The following is a 27,427-nucleotide window of genomic DNA, read 5'->3' as shown; positions in this document are numbered from 1 at the left end:
GATTAATTTGCAATGTTGAACCATCCTTGCATCCCTGAGATAAACCCCACTTGGCCTTGATGAATGATATTTTTAACATATTGTTGAATTCAGTTTGCTAGTATTATGTTAAGGATTTTTGCATCAATATTTATGAGAGATATTGGCCTGTAGCTTTCTTTTTTTTTTTAATTTATTTATTATTATTATACTTTAAGTTGTAGGGTACATGTGCATAACGTGCAGGTTTGTTACATATGTATACTTGTGCCATGTTGCTGTGCTGCACCCATCAACTCGTCATTTACATCAGGTATAACTCCCAATGCAATCCCGCCCCCCTCCCCCCTCCCCATGATAGGCCCCGGTGTGTGATGTTCCCCTTCCCAAGTCCAAGTGATCTCATTGTTCAGTTCCCACCTATGAGTGAGAACATGCAGTGTTTGGTTTTCTGTTCTTGTGATAGTTTGCTAAGAATGATGGTTTCCAGCTGCATCCATATCCCTACAAAGGACACAAACTCATCCTTTTTTATGGCTGCATAGTATTCCATGGTGTATATGTGCCACATTTTCTTAATCCAATCTGTCACTGATGGACATTTGGGTTGATTCCAAGTCTTTGCTATTGTGATTAGTGCTGCAATAAACATACGTGTGCATGTGTCTTTATAGCAGCATAATTTATAATCCTTTGGGTATATACCCAGTAATGGGATGGCTGGGTCATATGGTACATCTAGTTCTAGATCCTTGAGGAATCGCCATACTGTTTTCCATAATGGTTGAACTAGTTTACAATCCCACCAACAGTGTAAAAGTGTTCCTATTTCTCCACATCCTCTCCAGCACCTGTTGTTTCCTGACTTTTTAATGATCACCATTCTAACTGGTGTGAGATGGTATCTCATTGTGGTTTTGATTTGCATTTCTCTGATGGCCAGTGATGATGAGCATTTTTTCATGTGTCTGTTGGCTGTATGAATGTCTTCTTTTGAGAAATGTCTGTTCATATCCTTTGCCCACTTTTGGATGGGGTTGTTTGTTTTTTTCTTGTAAATTTGTTTGAGTTCTTTGTAGGTTCTGGATATTAGCCCTTTGTCAGATGAGTAGATTGCAAAACTTTTCTCCCATTCTGTAGGTTGCCTGTTCACTCTGATGGTAGTTTCTTTTGCTGTGCAGAAGCTCTTTAGTTTAATGAGATCCCATTTGTCAATTTTGGCTTTTGCTGCTGTTGCTTTTGGTGTTTTAGACATGAAGTCTTTGCCCATGCCTATGTCCTGAATGGTACTACCTAGGTTTTCCTCTAGGATTTTTATGGTATTAGGTCTAACATTTAAGTCTCTAATCCATCTTGAATTAATTTTCGTATAAGGAGTAAGGAAAGGATCCAGTTTCACCTTTCTACTTACGGCTAGCCAATTTTTCCAGCACCATTTATTAAATAGGGAATCCTTTCCCCATTTCTTGTTTCTCTCAGGTTTGTCAAAGATCAGATGGCTGTAGATGTGTGGTATTATTTCTGAGGACTCTGTTCTGTTCCATTGGTCTATATCTCTGTTTTGGTACCAGTACCATGCTGTTTTGGTTACTGTAGCCTTGTAGTATAGTTTGAAGTCAGGTAGCGTGATGCCTCCAGCTTTGTTCTTTTGACTTAGGATTGTCTTGGAGATGCGGGCTCTTTTTTGGTTCCATATGAACTTTAAAGCAGTTTTTTCCAATTCTGTGAAGAAGCTCATTGCTAGCTTGATGGGGATGGCATTGAATCTATAAATTACCTTGGGCAGTATGGCCATTTTCACGATATTGATTCTTCCTATCCATGAGCATGGTATGTTCTTCCATTTGTTTGTGTCCTCTTTTATTTCACTGAGCAATGGCTTGTAGTTCTCCTTGAAGAGGTCCTTTACATCCCTTGTAAGTTGGATTCCTAGGTATTTTATTCTCTTTGAAGCAATTGTGAATGGAAGTTCATTCCTGATTTGGCTCTCTGTTTGTCTGTTACTGGTGTATAAGAATGCTTGTGATTTTTGCACATTAATTTTGTATCCTGAGACTTTGCTGAAGTTGCTTATCAGCTTAAGGAGATTTTGGGCTGAGACAATGGGGTTTTCTAAATATACAATCATGTCATCTGCAAACAGGGACAATTTGACTTCTTCTTTTCCTAACTGAATCCCCTTGATCTCTTTCTCTTGCCTGATTGCCCTAGCCAGAACTTCCAACACTATGTTGAATAGGAGTGGAGAGAGGGCATCCCTGTCTTGTGCCAGTTTTCAAAGGGAATTTTTCCAGTTTTTGCCCATTCAGTATGATATTGGCTGTGGGTTTGTCATAAATAGCTCTTATTATTTTGAGGTACGTTCCATCAATACCGAATTTCTTGAGCGTTTTTAGCATGAAGGGCTGTTGAATTTTGTCAAAAGCCTTTTCTGCATCTATTGAGATAATCATGTGGTTCTTGTCTTTGGTTCTGTTTATATGCTGGATTATGTTTATTGATTTGCGAATGTTGAACCAGCCTTGCATCCCAGGGATGAAGCCAACTTGATCATGGTGGATAAGCTTTTTGATGTGTTGCTGAATCCGGTTTGCCAGTATTTTATTGAGGATTTTTGCATCGATGTTCATCAGGGATATTGGTCTAAAATTCTCTTTTTTTGTTGTGTCTCTGCCAGGCTTTGGTATCAGGATGATGTTGGCCTCATAAAATGAGTTAGGGAGGATTCCCTCTTTTTCTATTGATTGGAATAGTTTCAGAAGGAATGGTACCAACTCCTCCTTGTACCTCTGGTAGAATTCAGCTGTGAATCCATCTGGTCCTGGACTTTTTTTCGTTGGTAGGCTATTAATTATTGCCTCAATTTCAGAACCTGCTATTGGTCTATTCAGGGATTCAACTTCTTCCTGGTTTAGTCTTGGAAGAGTGTAAGTGTCCAGGAAATTATCCATTTCTTCTAGATTTTCCAGTTTATTTGCGTAGAGGTGTTTATAGTATTCTCTGATGGTAGTTTGTATTTCTGTGGGGTCGGTGGTGATATCCCCTTTATCATTTTTAATTGCGTCGATTTGATTCTTCTCTCTTTTCTTCTTTATTAGTCTTGCTAGTGGTCTGTCAATTTTGTTGATCTTTTCAAAAAACCAACTCCTGGATTCATTGATTTTTTTGGAGGGTTTTTTGTGTCTCTATCTCCTTCAGTTCTGCTCTGATCTTAGTTATTTCTTGCCTTCTGCTAGCTTTCGAATGTGTTTGCTCTTGCTTCTCTAGTTCTTTTAATTGCGATGTTAGAGTGTCAATTTTAGATCTTTCCTGCTTTCTCTTGTGGGCATTTAGTGCTATAAATTTCCCTCTACACACTGCTTTAAATGTGTCCCAGAGATTCTGGTATGTTGTATCTTTGTTCTCATTGGTTTCAAAGAACATCTTTATTTCTGCCTTCATTTCGTTATGGACCCAGTAGTCATTCAGGAGCAGGTTGTTCAGTTTCCATGTAGTTGAGCGGTTTTGATTGAGTTTCTTAGTCCTGAGTTCTAGTTTGATTGCACTGTGGTCTGAGAGACAGTTTGTTATAATTTCTGTTCTTGTACATTTGCTGAGGAGTGCTTTACTTCCAATTACGTGGTCAATTTTGGAGTAAGTACGATGTGGTGCTGAGAAGAATGTATATTCTGTTGATTTGGGGTGGAGAGTTCTATAGATGTCTATTAGGTCTGCTTGCTGCAGAGATGAGTTCAATTCCTGGATATCCTTGTTAACTTTCTGTCTCGTTGATCTGTCTAATGTTGACAGTGGAGTGTTGAAGTCTCCCATTATTATTGTATGGGAGTCTAAGTCTCTTTGTAAGTCTCTAAGGACTTGCTTTATGAATCTGGGTGCTCCTGTATTGGGTGCATATATATTTAGGATAGTTAGCTCTTCCTGTTGAATTGATCCCTTTACCATTATGTAATGGCCTTCTTTGTCTCTTTTGATCTTTGATGGTTTAAAGTCTGTTTTATCAGAGACTAGTATTGCAACCCCTGCTTTTTTTTGTTCTCCATTTGCTTGGTAAATCTTCCTCCATCCCTTTATTTTGAGCCTATGTATGTCTCTGCGTGTGAGATGGGTCTCCTGAATACAGCAGACTGATGGATCTTGACTCTTTATCCAGTTTGCCAGTCTGTGTCTTTTAATTGGAGCATTTAGTCCATTTACATTTAAGGTTAAGATTGTTATGTGTGAACTTGATCCTGCCATTATGATATTAACTGGTTATTTTGCTCGTTAGTTGATGCAGTTTCTTCCTAGCCTTGATGGTCTTTACATTTTGGCATGTTTTGCAATGGCTGGTACCAGTTGTTCCTTTCCATGTTTAGTGCTTCCTTCAGGGTCTCTTGTAAGGCAGGCCTAGTGGTGACAAAATCTCTAAGCATTTGCTTATCTGTAAAGGATTTTATTTCTCCTTCACTTATGAAACTTAGTTTGGCTGGATATAAAATTCTGGGTTTAAAATTCTTTTCTTTAAGAATGTTGAATATTGGCCCCCACTCTCTTCTGGCTTGAAGAGTTTCTGCCGAGAGATCTGCTGTTAGTCTGATGGGCTTCCCTTTGTGGGTAACCCGACCTTTCTCTCTGGCTGCCCTTAAGATTTTTTCCTTCATTTCAACTTTGGTGAATCTGGCAATTAGGTGTCTTGGAGTTGCTCTTCTCGAGGAGTATCTTTGTGGCGTTCTCTGTATTTCCTGGATTTGAATGTTGGCCTGCCCTACTAGGTTGGGGAAGTTCTCCTGGATGATATCCTGAAGAGTGTTTTCCAACTTGGTTCCATTTTCCCCCTCACTTCCAGGCACCCCAATCAGACGTAGATTTGGTCTTTTTACATAATCCCATACTTCTTGCAGGCTTTGTTCATTTCTTTTTCTTCTTTTTTCTTTTGGTTTCTCTTCTCGCTTCATTTCATTCATTTGATCCTCAATCGCTGACATTCTTTCTTCCAGTTGATCGAGTCGGTTACTGAAGCTTGTGCATTTGTCACGTATTTCTCGTGTCATGGTTTTCATCTCTTTCATTTCGTTTATGGCCTTCTCTGCATTAATTACTCTAGCCATCAATTCTTCCACTTTTTTTTCAAGATTTTTAGTTTCTTTGCACTGGGTACGTAATTCCTCCTTTAGCTCTGAGAAATTTGATGGACTGAAGCCTTCTTCTCTCATCTCGTCGAAGTCATTCTCCGTCCAGCTTTGATCCGTTGCTGGCGATGAGCTGCGCTCCTTTGCCGGGGGAGATGCACTCTTATTTTTTGAATTTCCAGCTTTTCTGCCCTGCTTTTTCCCCATCTTTGTGGTTTTATCTGCCTCTGGTCTTTGATGGTGGTGATGTACTGATGGGGTTTTGGTGTAGGTGTCCTTCCTGTTTGATAGTTTTCCTTCTAACAGTCAGGACCCTCAGCTGTAGGTCTGCTGGAGATTGCTTGAGGTCCACTCCAGACCCTGTTTGCCTGGGTATCAGCAGCAGAGGCTGCAGAAGATAGAATATTTCTGAACAGCGAGTGTACCTGTCTGATTCTTGCTTTGGAAGCTTCCTTTCAGGGGTGTACTCCACCCTGTGAGATGTGGGGTGTCAGACTGCCCCTAGTGGGGGATGTCTCCCAGTTAGGCTACTCAGGGGTCAGGGACCCACTTGAGCAGGGAGTCTGTCCCTTCTCAGATCTCAACCTCCATGTTGGGAGATCCACTGCTCTCTTCAAAGCTGTCAGACAGAGTCGTTTGCATCTGCAGAGCTTTCTGCTGCGTTTGTTATTGTTTACTGTGCCCTGTCCCCAGAGGTGGAGTCTACAGAGACAGGCAGGTTTCCTTGAGCTGCTGTGAGCTCCACCCAGTTCGAGCTTCCCAGCAGCTTTGTTTACCTACTTAAGCCTCAGCAATGGCGGGCGCCCCTTCCCCAGCCTCGCTGCTGCCTTGCCGGTAGATCACAGACTGCTGTGCTAGCAATGAGGGAGGCTCCGTGGGTGTGGGACCCTCCCGGCCAGGTGTGGGATATGATCTCCTGGTGTGCCTGTTTGCTTAAAGCGCAGTATTGGGGTGGGAGTTACCCGATTTTCCAGGTGTTGTGTGTCTCAGTTCCCCTGGCTAGGAAAAGGGATTCCCTTCCCCCTTGTGCTTCCCAGGTGAGGCAATGCCTCGCCCTGCTTCAGCTCTCGCTGGTCGGGCTGCAGCAGCTGACCAGCACCGATCGTCTGGCACTCCCCAGTGAGATGAACCCAGTACCTCAGTTGAAAATGCAGAAATCACCGGTCTTCTGTGTCGCTCGCGCTGGGAGTTGGAGTCTGGAGCTGTTCCTATTCGGCCATCTTGCTCCGCCAGCTTTCTTTTTTTGATGTGTCTTTATCAGGTTTTGGCATCCGATTAATACTGACCTTGTAGAATAAGTTTGTAAGTATAGGGATAATTTATGAGCAAATAAAATGCCTTTAAATGATATGATAGTAAAATGAGCAGGAAAAGAGGCAGCCAACTTTAGTTTGGCCTTTTTTTAAACTCTCTTAAATTACGGATATTTGTTAGCGTTCTCTGTTATATTAGTTCTTTGCTGGAATTGTCCAAATAATCCAGTCTCAGTTTTCTGGACCTGCAGATTGTATTTGCGGATATCACCCTTAGAATCTAGCAATATGTGATGGAAAAGTGGCATGCTTTGGGCCACATTAGATGGGAAATAGATGAACCAGTAATCAGCCAATTCCCAACTTTAGTGAGCACTTATCTCCTTACTCTTCTTTATGCCAATAACCTTTGCACATCTATTTTCACCTTTCATCTTCTAGATGTTCTGTGGTCATGTCTGTCATGCTATTTTATTTATAGAGATTTCCGTCAGCTCAGCCAGCTATTCCCACCTCTGCATCTTCAAGTGATCATCTCAAGAAATTAAAAACTAGCAACAGTTTGTGAATAAGCTAAATGTCTTAAAGCATTGTCATAGGCAATAAAGCAGGATCAAGATCCAGCCAACCTGTACACTTTATGGAAAAATGGTCTCCTAATATTAACATTCCTAGCATACCACTGACCCCTTCTTTCATTCTCTATCTTATGTCCTGGATATTGGTTACTCAGCTCTCCCACATTAGTGTCTTTACTTATGTTGTCTGAAGAATCTGGTCTCACTTTCCTGCACCTTGCACACTTTATTTGTGCATGTCAACCATACAATCTAGAAATATGTGACAGAAAAAAACCAAAATATTTTAAAATAGAATAGAAGCAGGTGAACTAGGAGACAGACAACTCTTGCTATTCAGAAAAAAAATTGGGCTTTTGGCGTTTGCCTCTTGCCACAACCTGTCCCTTTCTTATTTCCATCCTGGATATTTGGTAGGAAACCATCTTATATTCGTGTCTCTGCTAAAGTTGGCATAATAATCTAGTCTTGGTTTTCTGTATCTGTAGACTGTGTTTGCACATATCAAGATAGAATCTGGAAATTTATGATTCCAGAAAATATAGAAAACATAATACACTTTGAACCATGTTAGAAAGGAAACTGGTGAATGAGGAGTCAGCCAACTCTTGCCCATCAGCCATCCCTTTTCTCCTAAAATCTTTATTTCTTCCAATGTTTGGGGTTTACTTTTCCCCTTTTATCTTCCAGGTATTCAGTGGTCATTTCTGTTGTGTTATTTGTATAGAGAGATCAGTGGGGTTGGGCCAAATATTCTCAGCTTTTGTTCTGCAAGTGGTCAGCTCAAGAAGTGAAACCTGGGAAGAGGTTATGAACAAGTGAAATGCCTTCAAATGTTGTCATAAGAGGAAAGACAGTATCAGGTGCCAGTTAACTCCTGCCCTTTTTTATTTTCTTTTACAAACTTTGTCTCCTAATATTCCTCTTCTTATCACTCCCCTGTTCTTTTCATTCACTCTTTTCCCTTGTGGATATTTGTTGGTCACTTCTGTTATATTACTTTCTTTGCTGAAGCTCTCCAGAGACCAAAGACTCTTTTGTAACTTGGAGCTCTTATTTGCATATGTCAACAGTTGAATCTAACAATTTGTGGTATAAAGACATGCTTGAACCCAAATTAAATGAAAATAGGCAAACCATGAAATAGCCAATTCCCTCCCATTAGTTGTAAGTTCCTTATTTCTGTCTATGATATTTCTCATTTTATTTTCTCCTATTCCCACATGGGTTTTTAAAATTATCTCTGTAACATTAGTATATTTTGAGAGATTTAAGAGAGTTTCCACCTTGAAGTCTGAGGTCACAACATCAAACAGAGAAGCTTAGCAAGCATTATAGAAAAATGAAATTCCTTAAAATAATTAAATAACAGGAAAGTGTGAACCATGAGCCAGCCAATTTTTGTCTTTGTGCCAGACTATTTATCCTAACTTCCATAATCCTTTATAGCCCCTCCATCATCACCATTATATTGCCTTCCTTATACACTCTGGTTGTTGTCTGGGCTCTTGTCTGTGTTATTGTCTTTATATTGGTTTCAAGGATTCACAGCTCAACTTTACCACCTTGACTACTGTGGGTGTCTTGCATGATGAAAAAGATTTAACAAGATAGTATAAAAATGTGTATTCCTTAATATTTTTGGATTTTAAAAAAGAAGTTCTAGAAATCAGACACTTCCTGTCCTCTATTGAGATCCTCAATCCTAAAATAACTGTGATCCTCAGTCTCCCTATTTCACTCCACTTTTACATATATTCTCATGCTTGCTAAATGTTTCATGGTCACCTCTCCCCCATCAGTGTCTTTGCTAAGCCTATGGGAAAAATCAGGCTTCAGTGTACAACTATCTTGTAAACGATAGTTTCTCACAATAGGAAGTAGCAGTTTATGAAGAAAAACAGCACATGCATTACAAAACTGAATTCAGACGGAAGGTGGTCCAGATGCCAGCTGACTTCTGCCGTTTATTTAACACCTGTCTCCTAGCTTCCATCTTTCTACTGCTGACTTTCTTTCCTTTATTTTCCCCTGTATCATCCAAATGTTTAATATTCATTTGTGTAGTGCTAGTGTATTTGCAAAGGTTTTAGAGAGACTCGGTATTATCAACTTGAGGCACTTTTTTTTTCTTGGGTTTTTTTTTTTTTTTTTTTTGAGACACAGTCTCACTCTGCACCCAGGCTGGAGTGCAGTGACATGATCTCAGCTCACTACAACCTCTACCTCCCGGGTTCAAGCTTTTCTCGTGCCTCAGCCTCTCAAGTAGCTGGGACTACAGGTGTGCACCACCACACCCGGTTAATTTTTGTATTTTTAGTAGAGATGGGGCTTTCAGTGTGTTGGCCAGGCTGATCTTGAACTCCTGACCTCAAGTGATCTGCCCACCTCCGCCTCCCAAAGTGGCTGGGATTACAGGCATGAGCCACTGTTCCTGGTCAACATGAGGTCCTTTTGTGGCCAGCTCTTAAAGAGAAATCTAGCAAGAGTTGTGGACAAGTGAAATGCCTTAAAATAATGAGATAATAGGTGAAAATGGACCAAGAGTCAGCCAACTCCTGCCCTCAGCCAGAACTTGCATCCCAATTTTCAATTTCTATAACTGCCTGTCACCTTTCTTTTCCCCTTCACTATCCAGATTAGCTTTTAAAAAAAAAAATTGTATAAATGTATGGGGTATAAGTATAATTTCGTTACATAGTTAATTTTAAAACTCTACTGTCAGGAGTGGGATTGTTGAAGGTTATTTTTGTTGCATTAATCCCACCTCAAGGTCTCTGTGTAGCCACTTCTTGCAAGAAATGAATTCTGGCAAGAGTTATGAACAAATTAAATGTCTTAAAATAATCATACAAGCAGAGAAAGTAAACCAGGAGCCAGCCAACTTCTCCCCTGAATCAGAACATTTCTCCTAACTTCTATCATCCTACCACAACCCTCCCTGCCATCCCCATTTTATTTCCCTTTTTATATACTCTGTGTTTTATAGTGTCCTATTCTGTTTTAGTGCCTTTACATTGATTTCAGGGATACCTGGCCTCAATATAAACACCATGAGGGTTTTGTGTGTCCAACGACTAAAATCTAACATGCTATGGAAACGTATGGTGCCTTAAAATTCAATAGCAAAGAGGACCAGGAGCCTGACACCTCCTGCTCTTTAGCCCAAAACCATCTCTTGCTCTCTTCTCTCTTATCGCTTTCTCCCCTTCCTTATTTCCTGTCTACTTGGTGTATGTTTGCTGGTCAGTTTTGTTGCATTAGTTATTTTATTAAATCTGTGGCTAGACTCAGGCCTCAATTCACAATTTTGCCAACTATGGTTGTACATGACAACAGCCTCTAGCAACTCGTTTTAGAAGAAAAAAATTCCATGTTTTCAAAAAATGAAATAGATGTAAGAGGTTGAGAGAAGCCAGCAAACTCTTCCTCCTTGGCCATCTCTTCTCTCCTAACTTCCATCCATCTATCTATATATTTGGTGCTCATCTCTTTTATGTCAGTGTCTTTAGGGAGGTTTTAAGAAACTCAGCTTCAGTTTTATTACCTTGAAAACTGTGATCCAACAGCCTAAGGAGAAAATCTAACAGGAGGTTATGGGGTCAGTAAAATGCCTTAAAATGACAAGATACTGTACTAGGAGAAGGAAGACAAGAAGCCAGCCAGCTCCTCTACGTTAGCCCACAGGTCTCTCTTAACCTCCATCTTCCTACCACTGATCCTTACCCTTTTATTTACTCTATTTTCCTTTCTGGATATTGTATCATCACCTGTGCTGTGTGAGTGTCTTTACATAGGTTTTGGGGGATAATTGGCCTGCCTTAGGGTTATAAGTGCCATAACCATAAAAATCCATCGAAGGTTATTATGGAAAGGAGTAACGTCTTAAAATGTTGGGATAAGAAGTGAAAGAGACCTAGAAGCCAAACAAAGCCTGCCCTTGTACAGAACCTCTCTCTTAATTTCCATCATCCCTCTCTACCTTTTCTCCTTTCCCCTCTTACTGTTGAATTTCAGCTCCGCTGTGTTAATGTCTCTGAAGAGGCTGTGGAGAGAATCAGGCTTTAATTTTTGCAATAACATGGGCTGTCAATGGTCACTTAAAGAGTGGAATTTAGCAATAGTTCATGCAAAAAGGAAAGTCTTTATAATAAAAAAGGTATCAGAAAAAGAAAGATGACCAAGAACCAACAAACTCCTGTCTTTGGCTTGACGATTTTCCTTATATCCACCTGTCTATTACTCACTTCCTTTCTCTTTTCCTTTTCTACTTCTTTGATATTTATTAATCAGTTTTGCTGCATAAGTGTTTCTTCAGAAGGTTTAGGGGAAAATCCAGCCTTGATCATCTCAACCTTGAGGACTGTTGGTTGCCCTATCTAAATGCTGGGAACCAGAGTGACAAACAAGCCATAGAATCTGAAGAAAGATAACAAGCAAAATGTACACAAATGGGACAGAGGGAGAAGTAGGACCAGGATCCAGCTAACTCTTGCCCTTTAGTAGCAAGATCTTTCCTTTCACCTCCCTGAACACCTGTTACCTTCTTTCTTTTTTCACCTCACTTCTGCTGTATTCACCTTGCCAAAGAGGCTGTTAGTGCTTTCTATCCATGTGGCCTGGTAAGCTGTCACGGCCCTCAGTAGGAACTAGTGGTGTGGAGGTCTTGCCAGCTAAAAAAACAGGTTGTGATGACCTCCTCCTGGTTTAATCTGTGCTGCTGTGGACACATTTTATCCCACGAGTACAGCCAGGCTAATACCAATTTGCAATGTGCCAGAACTCATTCCCAGGATGTCTGTCATAAAACATTAGTTGACTGAGACACTTCTAGTTCCTCAGTGATATGATTGAGGTTGGGTATAGAGATGAGTGCACTGTATTCCTATAAAGGTGTTTCCAAATCACAATGTGTTTATTGGAGATCAAGACACCCAAGTGGGAATTTGTGGGGTGTATGCGGCAGGATGAAGCTTCCTGGAACCAAGGGGTGGTAATTTTTGAGGTATATTTGAGGTGGACATCTTTTAGTTTCTCTGCCAGAAAAAGGGTAATTACGACAAATCTTTAAGAAAAGAGTGGTACAGTAGACAATAACGAGACTGAATTGCTGGCTCTTAGGCCTTAAGGCAGAAAGTGAGATTTGGGGGACCCTTTCTCCCTCTCTTTTGCTAATTCTATGTTACCATTTTAACATGCTATGAGTATTAGGTAAACAGGAGTATGAAGCTTATCAAAGTGAGAGATACTGCTTTCTAGTGCATGCTGTGTCTACTGACCCTGAGGACCATAATGGTGGCAGAAGCATTTGCAACCCCTTTTTCTCAAGAAAGATGGCTCTACTTTTCCAGCCCAGGCTTTTAAGATACAGGCCAAGCACAAGAGAGCCCATCTTTCACCCACAACAGCAGGTCAATGGGCAGTTGGTCGATTTTCTTATGTAATGTTTGTTAACTGCCAAATGTGGTTAGGCACAGTAAATGAATTAAAGCTATTCATTAAAGATTTTAAATGATACATATTTGAATATATTTATGGGGCAGATGTGGTATACTGTCACATGCATAGAATGTGTAATGATCAAATCAGTGAATTTAGGATATCCAACACCTTGAGTATTTATTATTTCTATGTGTTCGGAACATTTCAAGACCCCTCTTCTGGCTACTACGATATATACAATACATTGTTTTTACTATAGTGACCCTACTCTGCTATTGAACAAGAGAAGTTTTCCCTTATATCTAACTGTATGTTTGTACCCATTAACCAGCCTCTCTTCATCCTGCCCCTGCTCTCACCCTTCCCAGCCTCTGGTAGCTATCATTCTTCTCTCTACTTCCATGAGATCAAAATTTCTAGCTCCCAGATATGAGTGAAAATATACAATATTTGTCTTTCTGAGCATGGCTTATTTCACTTAACATAATGACCTCCAGTTCCATCCATGTTGCTGCAAATGACATGATTTCATTCTTGTTCATGGCTAAATAGTATTCCATTGTGTGTATATACCACATTTTTTTGAAGGCCATTAAACTTAAGTTTTTTTTAATCTTTTTTAATCTTTTTTTTTCAACTTTTATTTTTAGTTCAAGGGTACATGTGCAGGTTTGTTATATAGGTAAACTTGTATCACAGGAGAGTGTTTTGTAAATTATTTTGTCACCCAGGTACTAAGCCTAGGACCCAACAGTTATTTTTGTCCTTTTTGGGGTTGTTTGGGTTTTTTGTGTAAATTTGTTTTAATTGCTTATAGATGCTGGATATTAGACCTTTGTCAGATGCATAGTTTGCAAATAGTTTCTCCCATTCTGTAGGTTGTCTGTTTACTCTGTTGATAGTTTCCTTTGTTGTGCAGAAGCTCTTCAGTTTAATTAGGTCCCATTTGTCAATTTTTGCTTTCGTTGGGATTGCTTTTGACATATTCCTCATGAAATCTTTGCCTGTTCCTATGTCCTGAATGGTATTACCTAGGTTGTCTTCCAGGGTTTTTAAAGTTTTGGGGTTTACATTTAAGTCCTTAATCCATCTTGAGTTGATTTTTGTATGTGGTGAAAGGAAGGGGTCTCATTTCAATCTTCTGCACATGGCTAGCCACTTCTCCTAGCACCACTTATTGAATAGGGTATCCTTTCGCTATTCCTTGTTTTTGTCAGCTTTGTCAAAGATCAAATGGTTGTAGGTGTGCAACCTTATTTCTGGGTTATCTATTCTGTTCCACTAGTCTATGTACCAATACCATGCCATTTTGGTTACTGTATCCCTGTAGTATAGTTTGAAGTTGAGTAGTGTGATACCTCCAGCTTTGTTCTTTTTGCTTAGGATTGCCTTGGGTATTTGGGCTCCATTTTTGGTTCCATAGGAATTTTAAAATAATTTTTATCTAGTTCTGTTAAGAATGTCATTTGTAACGCCTGTAATCCCAGCACTTTGGGAGGCCGAGGTGGGCGGATCACAAGGTCAGGAGAACGAGACCATCCTGGCTAACCCGGTGAAACCCCGTCTCTACTAAAAATACAAAAACAAAATTAGCCTGGCGTGGTGGCGGGCGCCTGTAGTCCCAGCTACTCCGGAGGCTGAGGCAGGAGAATGACGTGAACCCGGGAGGGGGAGCTTGCAGTGAGCCGAGATTGCGCCACTGCACTCCAACCTGGGCGACAGAGCGAGACTCCGAAAAAAAAAAAAAAAAAAAAAAAAAAAAAGAATGTCATTTGTAGTTTGATGGGAATAGCATTAAATCTATAAATTGCTTTGGGCATTATGGCCATTTTAATGATATTGATTCTTCCTAACTGTAAGCATGGGATGTTTTTCCATTTGTTTGTGTCATCTCTGATTTCTTTGAGCAGTGTTTTGTAATTCTTATTGTACAGATCTTTCACCTCCCTGGTTAGCTGTATTCCTAGGTATTTTATTCTTTCTGTGCCAATTGTCAATGGGATTGCATTCCTGATTTGGTTCATGGCTTGGCTGTCGTTGGTTATACATTTTCTTTATCCACTTGTTCATTGATGAACACTTAGGTTGATTCCATATCTTTGCTATTGCTAATAGTGCTGCAATATACATAGGAGTGCAGGTATTCCTTAGACATACTGATTTCTTTTCCTGTGGATACATACTCAGTAGTGGGATTGCTGGATCATATGGTAGTTCTATTTTTAGTTTTTTTTATAAATCTTCACATTGTTTTCCATAGTGGCTATACTAATTTACATTCCCACCAACAGTGTACATGAGTTCCCTTTTCTCTTCATCCTTGCCAGCATCTTGTTATTGTTGTTTTTGTTTGTTTGTTTTTGCCTTTTTAATAGTAGCCATTCTAACCAAGGTAAGATATTTTGTTGTGATTTTAATTTGTATTTCCCATTTGATTAGTGATCTTGAGCATTTTTTCATACACCTGTTGGCAATTTGTATGTCTTATTTTAAGAAATTTCTATTCGTGTTCTTTGCTCACTTTTTAATGGGATTATATGTTTTTGTTTTTGTTTTTTATTGAGTTGTTTGAGTTCCTTGTATATTCTGGATATTAGTCCCTTGTTGGATGAATAGTTTACAAATGTTTTCTCCCATTCAACAGGTTGTCTCTTCACTCTTTTGATTATTTCCTTTACTGTGCAGAAGCTTTTTGGTTTAATATAGTCTCACTTGTCTATTTTTGTTTTTGTTGCCTGTGTTTTTGAGGTCTTAGCCATAAAATCTTTGCCTACACTAATGTCCTGAAGTGCTTTCCCTATGTTTTCTTCTAGTAGGATTATAGTTTCGAGTCTTATGTTTAGGTCTTTAATGCATCTGGAGTTCAGTTTTGTATATGATGAGAAATAGGAGTCCAGTTTCATCCTTCTGAATATGGATATCTAATTTTCCCAGCACCATTTACTGAAGAGGGTACCCTTTCCCCAGTGTATGTCCTTAGAAATTTTTTTGAAAATAAGTTGACTGTGAATATGTGGTTTTATTTCTGGGTTCACTATTCTGTCCCATTCATCTATGTGTCTGCCTTTATATGAATACTGTGTCATTTTGATTACTATAGCCTGGTGACACATCCTGAAGTCAGGTAGTATGATGCCTCCAGCTTTGTCCTTTTTGCTCAGGGTTGCTTTGGCTATTTGGACTCTTTTCTCATTCCATGTGAATTTTAGGATTGTTTTTTCTATTTCTGTGAAATATGACATTGGTATTTTGACAGGAATTGCATGAAATCTGTAGATTGTTTTGAGTAGTGTGGTCATTTTAACAATATTAATTCTTTCAATCCATGAGCATGGGGTGTCTTTCCATTTATGTCCTCTTCAAAATCTTTCATCAGAGATTTCCTTGTAAAGATCTTTCACCTCCCTGGTTAAGTTTATTCCTAGATATTTCAGTAGCTACTGTAAATGGGATAGCCTTCTTGATTTCTCCCTCAGCTAGATCAATATTGGTGCATAAAAACACTACTGATTTCTGCATATTGATTTTATATCCTGCAATTTTACTGAATTTAATGGTCAGATCTAAGAATTTCTCGGTGGAGTCTTAGGTTTGTCTTGATATAAGCTCATGACATATGCAAAGAAGGACAATTTGACTTCCCCCTTTCCAATTTGGGTGCCTTTCTTTTTCCTACCTGGTTGCTCTGGGTACGACTTCCAGTAATACATTGAATAGGAGTGATAAAAGTGTGCATCCTTGTCTTGTTCCATTTCTTAGAGGAAAGGTTTTCAGCATTTTCCCATTCAGTCTGATTTCAGCTATGGGTTTGTCATGTATGGCCTTCATTATGTCGAGGTACAATCCTTCTATGCCTAGTTTGTTGAGAGTTTTTATTATGAAGGAATGTTGACTTTTACCAAATCATTTATCTGTGTCTATTGAGATGATCATACAGATTTGGCGTTCATTCTGTTGATGTGATGTATTACATTTATTGATTTGCATATGTTGAGCCATTCTTGCATCCCTGGGATAAATCCCACTTGATCATGGCGTATCTTTTGGATAGATTGTAGGATTCAGATTGCTAGTATTTTGTTGAGGACTTTTGCATCTATGTTCATCATGGATATTTGCCTGTAGTTTTTTGTTGTTGTTGCATCCTTGTCTGGTTTTGCTGTCACAGTAATGTTGGCCTCATAGGATGAGTGAGGGAGAATTCCCTCCCCTTAATATTTTTGGAATAGTTTGAGGAGGATTGGTATTAGTTCCTCTTTGTGAATTTGGTAGAATTCATCAGTGAAGCATTCAGTCCTAGACTTTTATTTGTTGAGAGACTTTTTATTACTGATTCAATCTCATTACTCATTATTGGTCTGTTCAGGTTTTCAATTTCTTCCTGATTAAATTTTGGTAGGTTGCATGCCTCCAGGAATTTATCCATTTTCTCAAGGTTTTCCAGTCGGTTATCATCTAGTTGTTCATAACAGTCTCTGGTGATCTTTCATTTTTTTCTTTTTTGAGACAGGGCCTCACTCTGTCACCCAGACTGGAGTGCAGTGGTTCGATCTTGGCTCACTGCAACCTCTGTTCCCTGGGTTCTAGCAATTCTCCTGCCTCAGCTCTCCCAAGTAGATGGGATTACAGGTGTGTGCCACCACCACACCCAGCTAATTTTTGTATTTTCAGTAGAGACAGAGTTTCACCATGTTGCCCTGGCTGGTCTTGAACTCCTGACCTCAAATGGTCCACCTGCCTTTGTCTCCCAAAGTGTGGGATTACAGGCATGAGCCACCATGCCAGGCCAATTTTTCATATTTCTATGGTATCAATTGTAGTATCTCCTTTCTTGTTTCTGATTTTATTTATTTAGGTTTTCTCTCTTTTTTGGTTCATCTAGCTAGTGGTTTATTGATTTTGTTTATCTTTTGAAAAAAATTTATTTTGTTGTTCTTTTGTGTTTTTCTTTAGTCTGTTTCATTTAGTTCTGCTCTGATCTTCATTGTTGCTTTCCTTCTACTAATATGGGCTTTGGTTTGTTCTTGATTTTCTAGTTCTTTGAGGTGCATCATTAGATTGTTTACTTGACATCCTTCTTCATGTTGGCCATTATTTCTATAAAATTCCCTCTTAATATTACTTTTTCTGTACTCTTCTCTTCCTCATTTGTGTGTTTGCTCTACCAGTGGGTTTTATACTTTCATGTATTTTCATTATGGTAGATTTTTAGTATGTTGCATTTCAATTTCTTTTGTGTCAAGAATTTTTTAAAATTTCCTTCTTAATTTCTTCTTTGACCCAGTGGTCATTCGGGAGCATGTTGTTTAATTTCCAGGTATTTTTATAGTTTCCAAAGTTCCTCTTGTTATTGATTTCTAGTTAAATTCCATTGTGGTCTGAGAAGATATTTGATATGATTTTGATTTTTTTAAATTTTTTGAGACTTGTTTTGTATCCTAATGTATAATCTATCCTGGAGAATGTTCCATGTGCTGATGAGAAGAATGTGTATTCTACAGCAGTTGGATGAAATGTTCTATAAATCTCTGTTATGTACATTTGGTCCCAAGTGAAGTTTAAATTCAGTGTTTCTTTGTTAATCTTCCTTCTAGATGATCTGTCTAATACTGAGAGTAGGGTGTTGAAGCTCTCACCAATTTTCATACTGGAGTCTATCTCTCTGTTTAGTTGTAATAATATTTGTCTTGGTGCTTTGGTGTCAGAGGCATATATGCTCAGAATGGTTATATAGTATTATTGGATTAATCCCTTTATCATTATATAATGGCCTTCTTTGTCTCTTTTCACTGATTTTGACTTAAGTCTGTTTTTTCTGACACAAATATAGCTACTCCTGCTTGCTTTACATTTCTGTTTGCACAGAATGTCTTTTTCCATCCCTTTACTTTGACCCTATATGTACATTTACATGTGAGGTGAGTTTCCTGTAGGCAGCATATAGCTGGATCATTTTTTAAAATCCCTTCAGCCAGTCTATATCTTTTAAGTAGAAAGTTTAATCTATTTATATTCAAAGTTACTATTGATATTTGAAGGTTTATTTCTGTCATTTTATTGATTGGTTTCTGGTTATTTTGTATATACTTTGTTTCTTTCTTCCTCTCTTACTGTTTATCATTGTGGTTTGATGGTTTTCTATAGTGGAAACATTTGAGACCCTTCTCTTCCTCATTTGTGTGTTTACTCTACCAGTGGGTTTTATACTTTCATGTATTTTCATTATGGTAGATATTCTCCTTTTTCTTCCAGGTGTAAGACTCCCTTAAGCATTTTTTATATGGCTAGTCTAGTAGTTATGAATTCTTTCAGCTTTTGCTTGTCTGGGAAAGACTTTATTTCTCCTTCTTTATGAAGGACAACTTTCTTCAGTATAGTATCTTTGGTTGCCAAGTTTGTTGTTGTTGTTGTCGTTGTTGTTGTTGTTTTAGAACTTTGAATATATCAGCCCATTCTCTCCTGGCCTGTAACATTTCTGCTGAGAAATTAACTGTCAGTCTAATGGGAACTCCCATCAGAGTAAGTGACTAGATGCTTTTCTCTTGCTATTTTTAGAATTATCTTTGACTTTTGACAGTTTGACTACAGTGTACCATGGAGAATACCTTTTTAAAGGTTTTGGGATCTCTGAGCTTCCTGTATTTGTATGTCTAAATCTTTTGCTACATCTCGAAAGTTTTCAACTATTATTTTATTAAATAGGTTTTATTTTATCACTTTTATTTTCTCTTCACTTTCTGGGACACTAAAAATTCACATTTTTGGATCATTTTACAGTGTCCTGTATGTCATAGGCTTTGTTTAACCTTTCTTAATCTTTTTTCATTTTTGTCTGACTGGGTTATTTCAATGACTTGTCTTCAACTTCTAAAATTCTTTCTTCTGCCTGATCTAGTCTAGTGTTGAATCTTTCAAATGTATTTTATATTTCATGCAATGAATTATTCAGCTTTAGAATTTCTGTATGTTTTTCTTTTTATTTTAGGTATCTCTTTGGTAAATTTCTCACTCATATTCTGCATTGTTTTTCATTTGTATTGTTGTTCTGATTTCTGTGCTCTCTTGTATCTCACTGAACTTCTTTAGTATCATTATTTTGAATTTTTTCTGGGATTTCATACATTTCTTTTTGATTGGGATCTATTGCTGGAGAAGTATTATGTTCCTTTGGAGGCATTGTATTTTTTTAACTTTTTCATATTTTTTGTGTCCTTGGGTTGATATCTGCACATTTGGTGTAACAGTTACTTCTTCCAATATTTTAAATTTGCTTTTGTAGGGGAGGACTTTTTCCTGAAGATTTATCTATGGTGTTAGTTGGGTAAGACACTTTGGTTTTGATTCTCAGTATGTGCAGTAATATAGTCTCCATGATGATTTATCTGGCTGTAAACAGCATCAATAGTATCCGTGATTTCCTTGGTAGTATAGGGTGCAGTTGTTGGTGGAGGCTGTGGTGAAGTTTTGCTGGGGTTGGAGACATCAGATGGGTCAGTTCTTGGGCACCAGTGGTAGCAGCAACAGGTCAAGCATAGCTGTCCATGGGCCTCAGGGAAGTGTACATGGGCACCAGTGTTCGTGGGTCCAGTTAGGCTGATTCTTGGGCCTCCAGGCAGCTTGCTCAGATGCCAGCAGTGGCAGTGGTGGGCCAGATGGATGGGTGTGTCCTTGGAGCCCTAGGAAGTGGGCATGGCATGGGCAATGGTTGTAGCAGAGGCAACACAATCCTCTGATTCCCAAGTGGTTTGTCCTGGTGATGATGGTGGTTGCAATAGGCTAGGCCAGCCATTCTTGAGGCCTGTAGGTAGCACGTGTAGGTGAGTCCCAGCCACGGTGGTAGTGACAGGCTAAATCAGCCTGTCCTCAGGTTCCCAGGAGGAGTGCTAAGGTCCAGTGGTGGTGAATGGGGCAGAGCAATTTCCAGGCTCCTTGACAGTGTACTCAGGCACTGAATTTAGGGGAGTGGAGCCAGGCCATCTGGTGGTGCATGTGGGTGCTGGCTGTGGTAGGCAGGGGTGAGGTGATCCCTAGGTCCCCAGTAGAATGTTCAGGTTGGGACTGAAGTGGCTGTGCTGCAGCCCTACTGCTGGAGAAGGCATGGTTGCTTTCAGTGGTAGCAGCCATAAACAGGTAGCTTAGGAGCATGTGCTTTGGCCCTGATATAAGCAGGGGAGCCTTTCCTCAGAGCTCTTTTAAATATGTAGCAGCACTGCTACTGGAAGTGACAGGGTCACTGCCAATGACTCGTGTTTTGCTCTGGCAGCAGCAGCCAACAAGGCCCAGCCCTGCATTCAAGGTATTCGACCCCATTGATGGGGTCCCAAGGATGTGGAAATGTAGGGGCTGTTGGGCCCCTGGTCAGGATGTAGTCTGGTGGGGGCTGGGCTCTCAAAATGGCACCCGACTGTGGCTGCTTGGGACTCTGGGGTATGTAGGACCCACCCAAGCTCCCTCTCTAGAGAAATGCCATTATACAATCTCCAGGCAACTCCTTCAAAGCCCATGTGGGTTGAGGGCTCTCCCAGAGCTAAGATTGCAGGAGTCCACATTGGGAATATGGACTGCTAGGGGTCTCTCACTTATCCTTTACCCACACTGGGGCACCTCTCCAGGCTTCCAGATGATCCCAGCCAAGCAGGCTGCCTTACTTCTTTCTCATTCCTTAAGTCAGATGTTTCCTGTCACTTCTCTATTGAATTCCAGCTTTCTCTCTTAGGAAATATACTCAAAGTGTGATTATCTACTCACTATTTTATTTCTTCTTTGTACAGGAGGTGAGTTCTGGATGCCTCTATTCAGCCATCTTGAAGGCCCTTTCATTAGAGTTTTATCCTCAGCATTTTATTTGAATTTAAGTTTAAGGAGTGAGAATGGAGAGTTGGGTAACAGTTAGGCTTAAGCCCCAGTGGTAGCCTCTGCTAGACTTTCTACACAAGTGAGGCTCTCTGCTGAATTTATTATAGGGGGAATAAAATGGGAGAAACACTGTGTCTTATTTTATCTCATGAAGAAAGCCTTTAGGAGAAAACTCATCATGATGAATTAATGTTAAATTTTAAAATGCTTTATGGTTATCAGAATGAAGGAGTGATTCTCAGTGATGTAAACTATTTGACTCTTTGTCCGGCCTCCATTGACTCATATCCCACTTATGAAAGGAAGAGGAAGGGGCTGTAAGTAATAACTGAAAAAGCTGTTTCACTAAAATGTTTTCTAAGACTGTCTTGTTACCCATAGTAAACAAATGTAAAATTAAGAGAAACATGGATGGAGGTGCTGACTCTACATATATTGTTTATGTTTAGTTTGTGAATAAATTCACCAAGCTACACACATAAAGATATGTGCACTTCTCTATACAACTATTACACTTCAATAAAACCTTTTTTAGACTATAAAAAAAAGAGAGGAAACATTAAAGAATTGATATGTACTTGGGTAATAAAGGTGTATGCATTTATCAAAACTCATCAAGTACATTTCATTGATGTAAATTTTACCTTCAAAAAATGAAGAAAGAAAAAGAACTGTAAACAAACACTGAATTTTAGTTAATGACCTGCGTGCTGAAATCTTTTAGGGTGAAGTATACTAATGTCTCCAACTTACTTTGAAATGAACCCCAAAATGAAATAGTTTGATAGATGAGTAGAAAAAATAATTGTAGAATCTGAGTGTGACTATGTGGGTATTCACTGTATAATTCTTTCAATTTTTCTGTATGTTTGATCATTTTTATATTAAAATTTTGGAGGGTTGTAAAGAAGGGAGGAAGAATTCTACCCATCTGTTTATGAATACAAATGATGGCTTCAGTTCATTGAAAACCCTAACACATTAATAGTAATTAGCAGGATATAGTTATCCAGCAAAAGTAGCAGCAATTCCTGGGCTGCTACTTGTCCCGGAAGATAATAATGCCCAATGGAGCTGGCAGAGCTCACATGGAGATACTCCTGCACAAGGCTTAGGTGGCAGAGGCACCAGATGGTAGCCAAAGCAAATTAGAAGAAAATGGTGGATGCTATGTAGTAGTTGTTAAGATTCATTTATTGCCCTGGTGCAGTGGCTCATACTTGTAATCCCAGCACTTTGGGAGGCCGAGGCGGGCAGATCACTTGAAGTCAGGAGTTTGAGACCAGTCTGGACAACATGGTGAAACCTCATCTCTACCAAAAATACAAAAATTGGGTGGGCATGGTGGCATGCACCTGTAATCCCAGCTACTTGGGAGGCTGAGGCATGAGAATCGCTTGAACTCCAGGGGTGGTGTGGAGGTTGCAGTGAGCTGAGATCTCACCACTGCACTCCAGCCTGGGCGACACAGCAAGACTCTGCACTCCAGCCTGGGCAACAGAGCGAGACTCTATCTCAAAAAAAAAAAAAAGTGATTCATTTATGTATACATGTGAGACATACTCTGGGATTTGTACCATCATATCCAACCAAGCTGTCAGTTTCACTCATTGGCATTTCTGTAAATCACAAATTTCCAAAGTACTCATCACTAGAATCTGAAGCAATCCACTGTGTTTATCATGTTAGGCTGAAGAAAAGTTTGCTATAACACCCACTAGGGTCAAACTTTTTCAACATTTTCCAATTACATAAAGCATTGTATTTTTACTCAATGAAGAAAGACTAAAAATACAGGTAAATAAAACAAATCAAAATATTTGTTTAAAGCTGGCACCTATGTTTGTCCATGCGGCAGCCACATTACTTAAAGACACAGGAACTAAAATGAAAGAATGCATATTTTCTCCATTATGCCTGCAGTTTCAGGGACATAGTGTCCTAACAATTAATTTCATATTCAAGGCTGTCTTGATTGCTAAAAAATGATCACATTATCTTTAGCACTCTAACAGATATGGTGAGTAAGAATACACAACCTCCCACAATCATGATCCTTTCAATGTCTTTCCAGGGTTTTACTGATATTTTACTGGAAAGAGTCATGCATGGGGGAGCCAACATTACAGGTTTCCAGATTGTCAACAATGAAAACCCTATGGTTCAGCAGTTCATACAGCGCTGGGTGAGGCTGGATGAAAGGGAATTCCCTGAAGCCAAGAATGCACCACTAAAGGTAATGTTCCATGGCATGTAAAAACCTAAGGCCAGCTTTTCAATGTATCTCCGTATGGTCTTTATACACTAACAGTCATCTTATGATCAAATGATTTTCCTCAGAAGTGATTCAAAGATGCCACAAAACAACTGCAGGTGATGCTATTGCGTTTAAAAACTAAACCCCTGAATAAAGAAGCTGTTGAGAATGAGATCTTTTAAAATCCAATGCTTGGAAATAAGTTAACTTAATTTTTAATGAATTTTATTTGTAATATGTTCATAACAATTTATAATATTACAAGAACCTGAGCCAGGCGAAGGGTGGGGGCAGTGGGAATAGGTAAGGAAGATTGATAGTCTGAAACAGAAAATTAGATTTTACATTATTTATGTGATTGCTTTGTTTTAATAAGTTCCATGAATCTCAGTACACCCAAGTGAATTAGGCTCTAATAAAGAGTGTACATTGCCTATATGTATATTGAATGGAAATGTTTTCCTGCCTGCTAAAGTATCTTAGAAAATAATTAAATTACTTAGGTTGCTCATTTTCACAAAATCAAGATAAGAATATTAAAAGCAGAAAGTCGTGGTTAAAAATGCACATTTTTCATATGCATTCCCCTATGGCTAGAAATTCTATTATTTAAAAACCAGGAATTAAACAGATAAATTAGGGGAAAGTTATTCATGTTACACAAAGGACCCTTCAAATATATTTTTTAAGTAACTCATTCCCTCAGTGTATTGATTCAAATATGAAACCGACTTTAAATTCTTCCTTCCTGATATAGTGAAAGTATGTACCATAGCTGTGGTACAAAATGGGGGATCAAAACAGAGTCAAGACCTTTTCCTAAAAAAGGAAAAGGGGAAAACATCTTCCTCATTGTTTTAAGATACTCATCCTCACATCCTTCCTCCCAGGCAAGAATAGAATAGGGGATAACAGGGTGGGCATTGTAGCATGCACCTGTAATCCCAGACACTTGGGTGGCAGAGGCAGAAGAATGGCTTGAACCCATGCAGCAGAGGTTGCAGTGAGCCAAGATCATGCCACTGCACTCCAGCCTGGGTGACAAAGCAAGACTCCATCTCAAAAATAATAATAATAATAATAATAATAATAATAATAATAATAGAGAACAGTAGGCAACACAGACCAGAAAAAAGATATAGAGATACATTCTGTACCATCTATGCAGCTACACCTTAAATGGGTTACATCAGAACATAATTCAAGTGAAACCTTACTTTATGCAATTGGTGTCTTCTAGAAAAATTATGGGTTAAACATACTTTTTTCGTTCAGTTGAGCCACTTACTAGTTAAGTGGTATCCTGTGGTTGTAGTGATTATGCCTGCCAGATTTTTCCAAGATAGTCTTGTTTTAAAACATTCTGTTTTAGGGTCTGATCAAGTGTCCTAATTTGCTTCAGTAAATATGGTCACAATCCTTATGATGAATCCTTTGTAATCAAAATTTTTTTAATGTATTAAACTGATATTTACTGGAAAATAATCCCAAGTGAATTAGGCTACAATAGAGTGTATGTTACCTATATGTATATTGAATGGAAATGTTTTCCTACTTGCTAAAGTATTTCTGAAAATAATTAGATTACCTAAGTTGCCCATTTTCATAGAAATCAAGATAAAAATATCAAAAGCATAAAGTCATGGTTAAAATGCACATTGCATTACATTTAGGTGAGCTTATTCAAATTTAGATTTTTCATAAAACTGCCTACCCACACTGCTTTATGATCTTTAGATTTACCAGGTAATAGGTAGAAGAGAGAAATTCATTTATTCAATATTTTAGTGGGTTAGTAGTCTGGCACCTACAATGTGCCAGACACTGTGTTAGGCATGAGAAAATGAGTAAGGGTAGGAAGTATGAAAAGGGTACTGAAGAGTAGTTTATGCCTGTGCTGAAGTTGTAGAGCCATACAAAAGAGAAGGAAGCCAATCTCAGCTCTGGACTCTTCATTGATAATACTTGGTGTATATAATATAAAGTTCTAGAACCCACTGAGAAGAAATGTTCATACTTATAAGTAAAAACCTTTAAATAACTTTTTAAAAACTGAATATTTAAATAGATGTTACAACTTTCACATTACTTTTGCTTAGTATTTGTCATTATAGAACTTTGCACAATATCAATCAAACCAAAAACCCACTTTAAAAATTGATGTACAATATTTTTGATTAGGAGATAAAATTGTCTACAGATTAAAAATCCTGATAATTTACTCTATAAACATTTTCTTTTAGGGCTTGGGGGGGTATTCTCACACATTGATAAGTAGAAACTGAATAAAGCAAAAATTAAATAGCTCTTTTGGCATGGTTTGGAAAGGACTACATTAAGATATGCTGACAATTTATGCAGTCAACTGAAAAGAAAATCATCACCATGTTGGCTTCATGTATTGCAAAGATGTACAGACACAAAGATTTTTCTTCATGAAAGAACATATTCCCCCTGTTACAGTCACACTTGATGATTTGCTTCTAAAAGAGAAGTAACGTGAGAAAAGTCAGAAAAGCTAATTGATAGTTGTAGAGGCAATAATCTACTCACTCCCAATTGTATTTGGACATACTGTACTAAAGAGAGAGAATTCCCCCTGGGACATTTTGCTACATTTTTAAAAAGTCAACAACATTCTATATTCTACCAGTATTTGTCACTCCTGCAAAACAGGGGCCAGCTTATTCTAACCATAGTTTGTTATGTTAATTCATTTAATGAAAAAGCATCCACCATTTCAAATTGCGGATAATCAAATCCCTTGTATTAAGTGACTGACCTCATCCCTAGTAGAGCATATCACTATATCCAAGGAATAGAAAGTGTTCTTGCCTGCAGGAGGTGGCCTCATGAAGTATTGCCTATGAATTGTCAACATTATCAGATTTAAAACTCAATAATAATTGAAATTTTCTACAATTGAAAAACAGCTTTGGTTTTTGCTACCCCCCAGGAAACAAAAACTGATTTATTGCTGGCCAGAAGTCCTGGCTTGCCAGAAACATGGTCCAGACAGAAGTGATTAATGTTCTCCTCCAAATTAATTTCAAGCTGTCTAACTTAGCTGTTTCCATTTTCCCCTAAGTAAACACCGGATCTCAATTTTCTATTACAAACAGCAGTAACCCAGTCTTGCTTTAGGATATGCTGTTTCCTCTCCAGTCTATACATGCCATCCTTTAACTTCACACATATTTCTTCCTCTATAAAGGACCCAGCCTTTTGGTAGTCACTCACTCAGTATAAAAAAGAAACAGTATTGAGAGCAAGAGAGAGATTGCCTTGAGCCATCTGATTGTAATAATCGTAACACATGCACACATGAGGTAAGACGTATCATTGTAGAATGAATCAAATTCAGGCTTGCCCAGAGAGATCTCTTAAATAATTGGGGGGGGGGAGTGACTGCATAGAACAATAGGTAGAAATGAATGAAAATTATAAGAAACAAGGCAAATTTTGAGGGTATCATTTATCATGATATCTTGTTTTTCATGCATCCATTTCAGTATACATCTGCATTGACACACGACGCAATACTGGTCATAGCAGAAGCTTTCCGCTACCTGAGGAGGCAGCGAGTGGATGTGTCCCGGAGAGGAAGTGCTGGAGACTGCTTAGCAAATCCTGCTGTGCCCTGGAGTCAAGGAATTGATATTGAGAGAGCTCTGAAAATGGTAAAGACCACAATGGGTTATTGGGGTGGAAGAAACTTATAAAAACATTAAAAAGATGAGACCTAAATCTTGAGAGAAGACATACTAAAAGGAATAGGACCAGATTATGTAGAATCTCAGAGTATGCTAAGAGGGTAAGTATAGCCATTTCTATAAATCATCCAAATCTAGAAATCTAAAAATTGGAGGTCATTTCTTGAAGCTTGAAAAAAAAGAGATAAATTTAGGGCAAATGAATTTTTGGTTATGCTCTATACTGTAGCTAGTAAATGAA

General features: G+C 38.6%; 1 protein-coding gene across 4 annotated transcripts in view; it reads left to right on the top strand.

Annotated features, from left to right (window-relative positions):
* The window catches only part of GRIA3 (glutamate ionotropic receptor AMPA type subunit 3), a 315,236-nt gene that overhangs the window by 195,941 nt on the left and 91,868 nt on the right, over window positions 1-27,427 (top strand). For all 4 annotated transcript variants that reach the window (XR_005237492.2, XM_008019472.3, XM_008019471.3 and 1 more), the window contains 2 exons: window positions 23,291-23,452; window positions 26,986-27,153. Coding sequence is in view for 3 of the 4 variants with exons in the window: in XM_008019472.3 (XP_008017663.3) it covers window positions 23,291-23,452; window positions 26,986-27,153 (330 nt within the window). In the remaining variant the exon portion in view is untranslated. The remainder of the gene's footprint in view (window positions 1-23,290; window positions 23,453-26,985; window positions 27,154-27,427) is intronic.

Source organism: Chlorocebus sabaeus, chromosome X, assembly GCF_047675955.1.
Source record: "Chlorocebus sabaeus isolate Y175 chromosome X, mChlSab1.0.hap1, whole genome shotgun sequence".
NCBI classification, from domain to species: Eukaryota; Metazoa; Chordata; class Mammalia; order Primates; family Cercopithecidae; genus Chlorocebus; species Chlorocebus sabaeus.
Note: the sequence above shows the minus strand (reverse complement) of the source record. Positions and strands in the feature narration are given on the sequence as shown.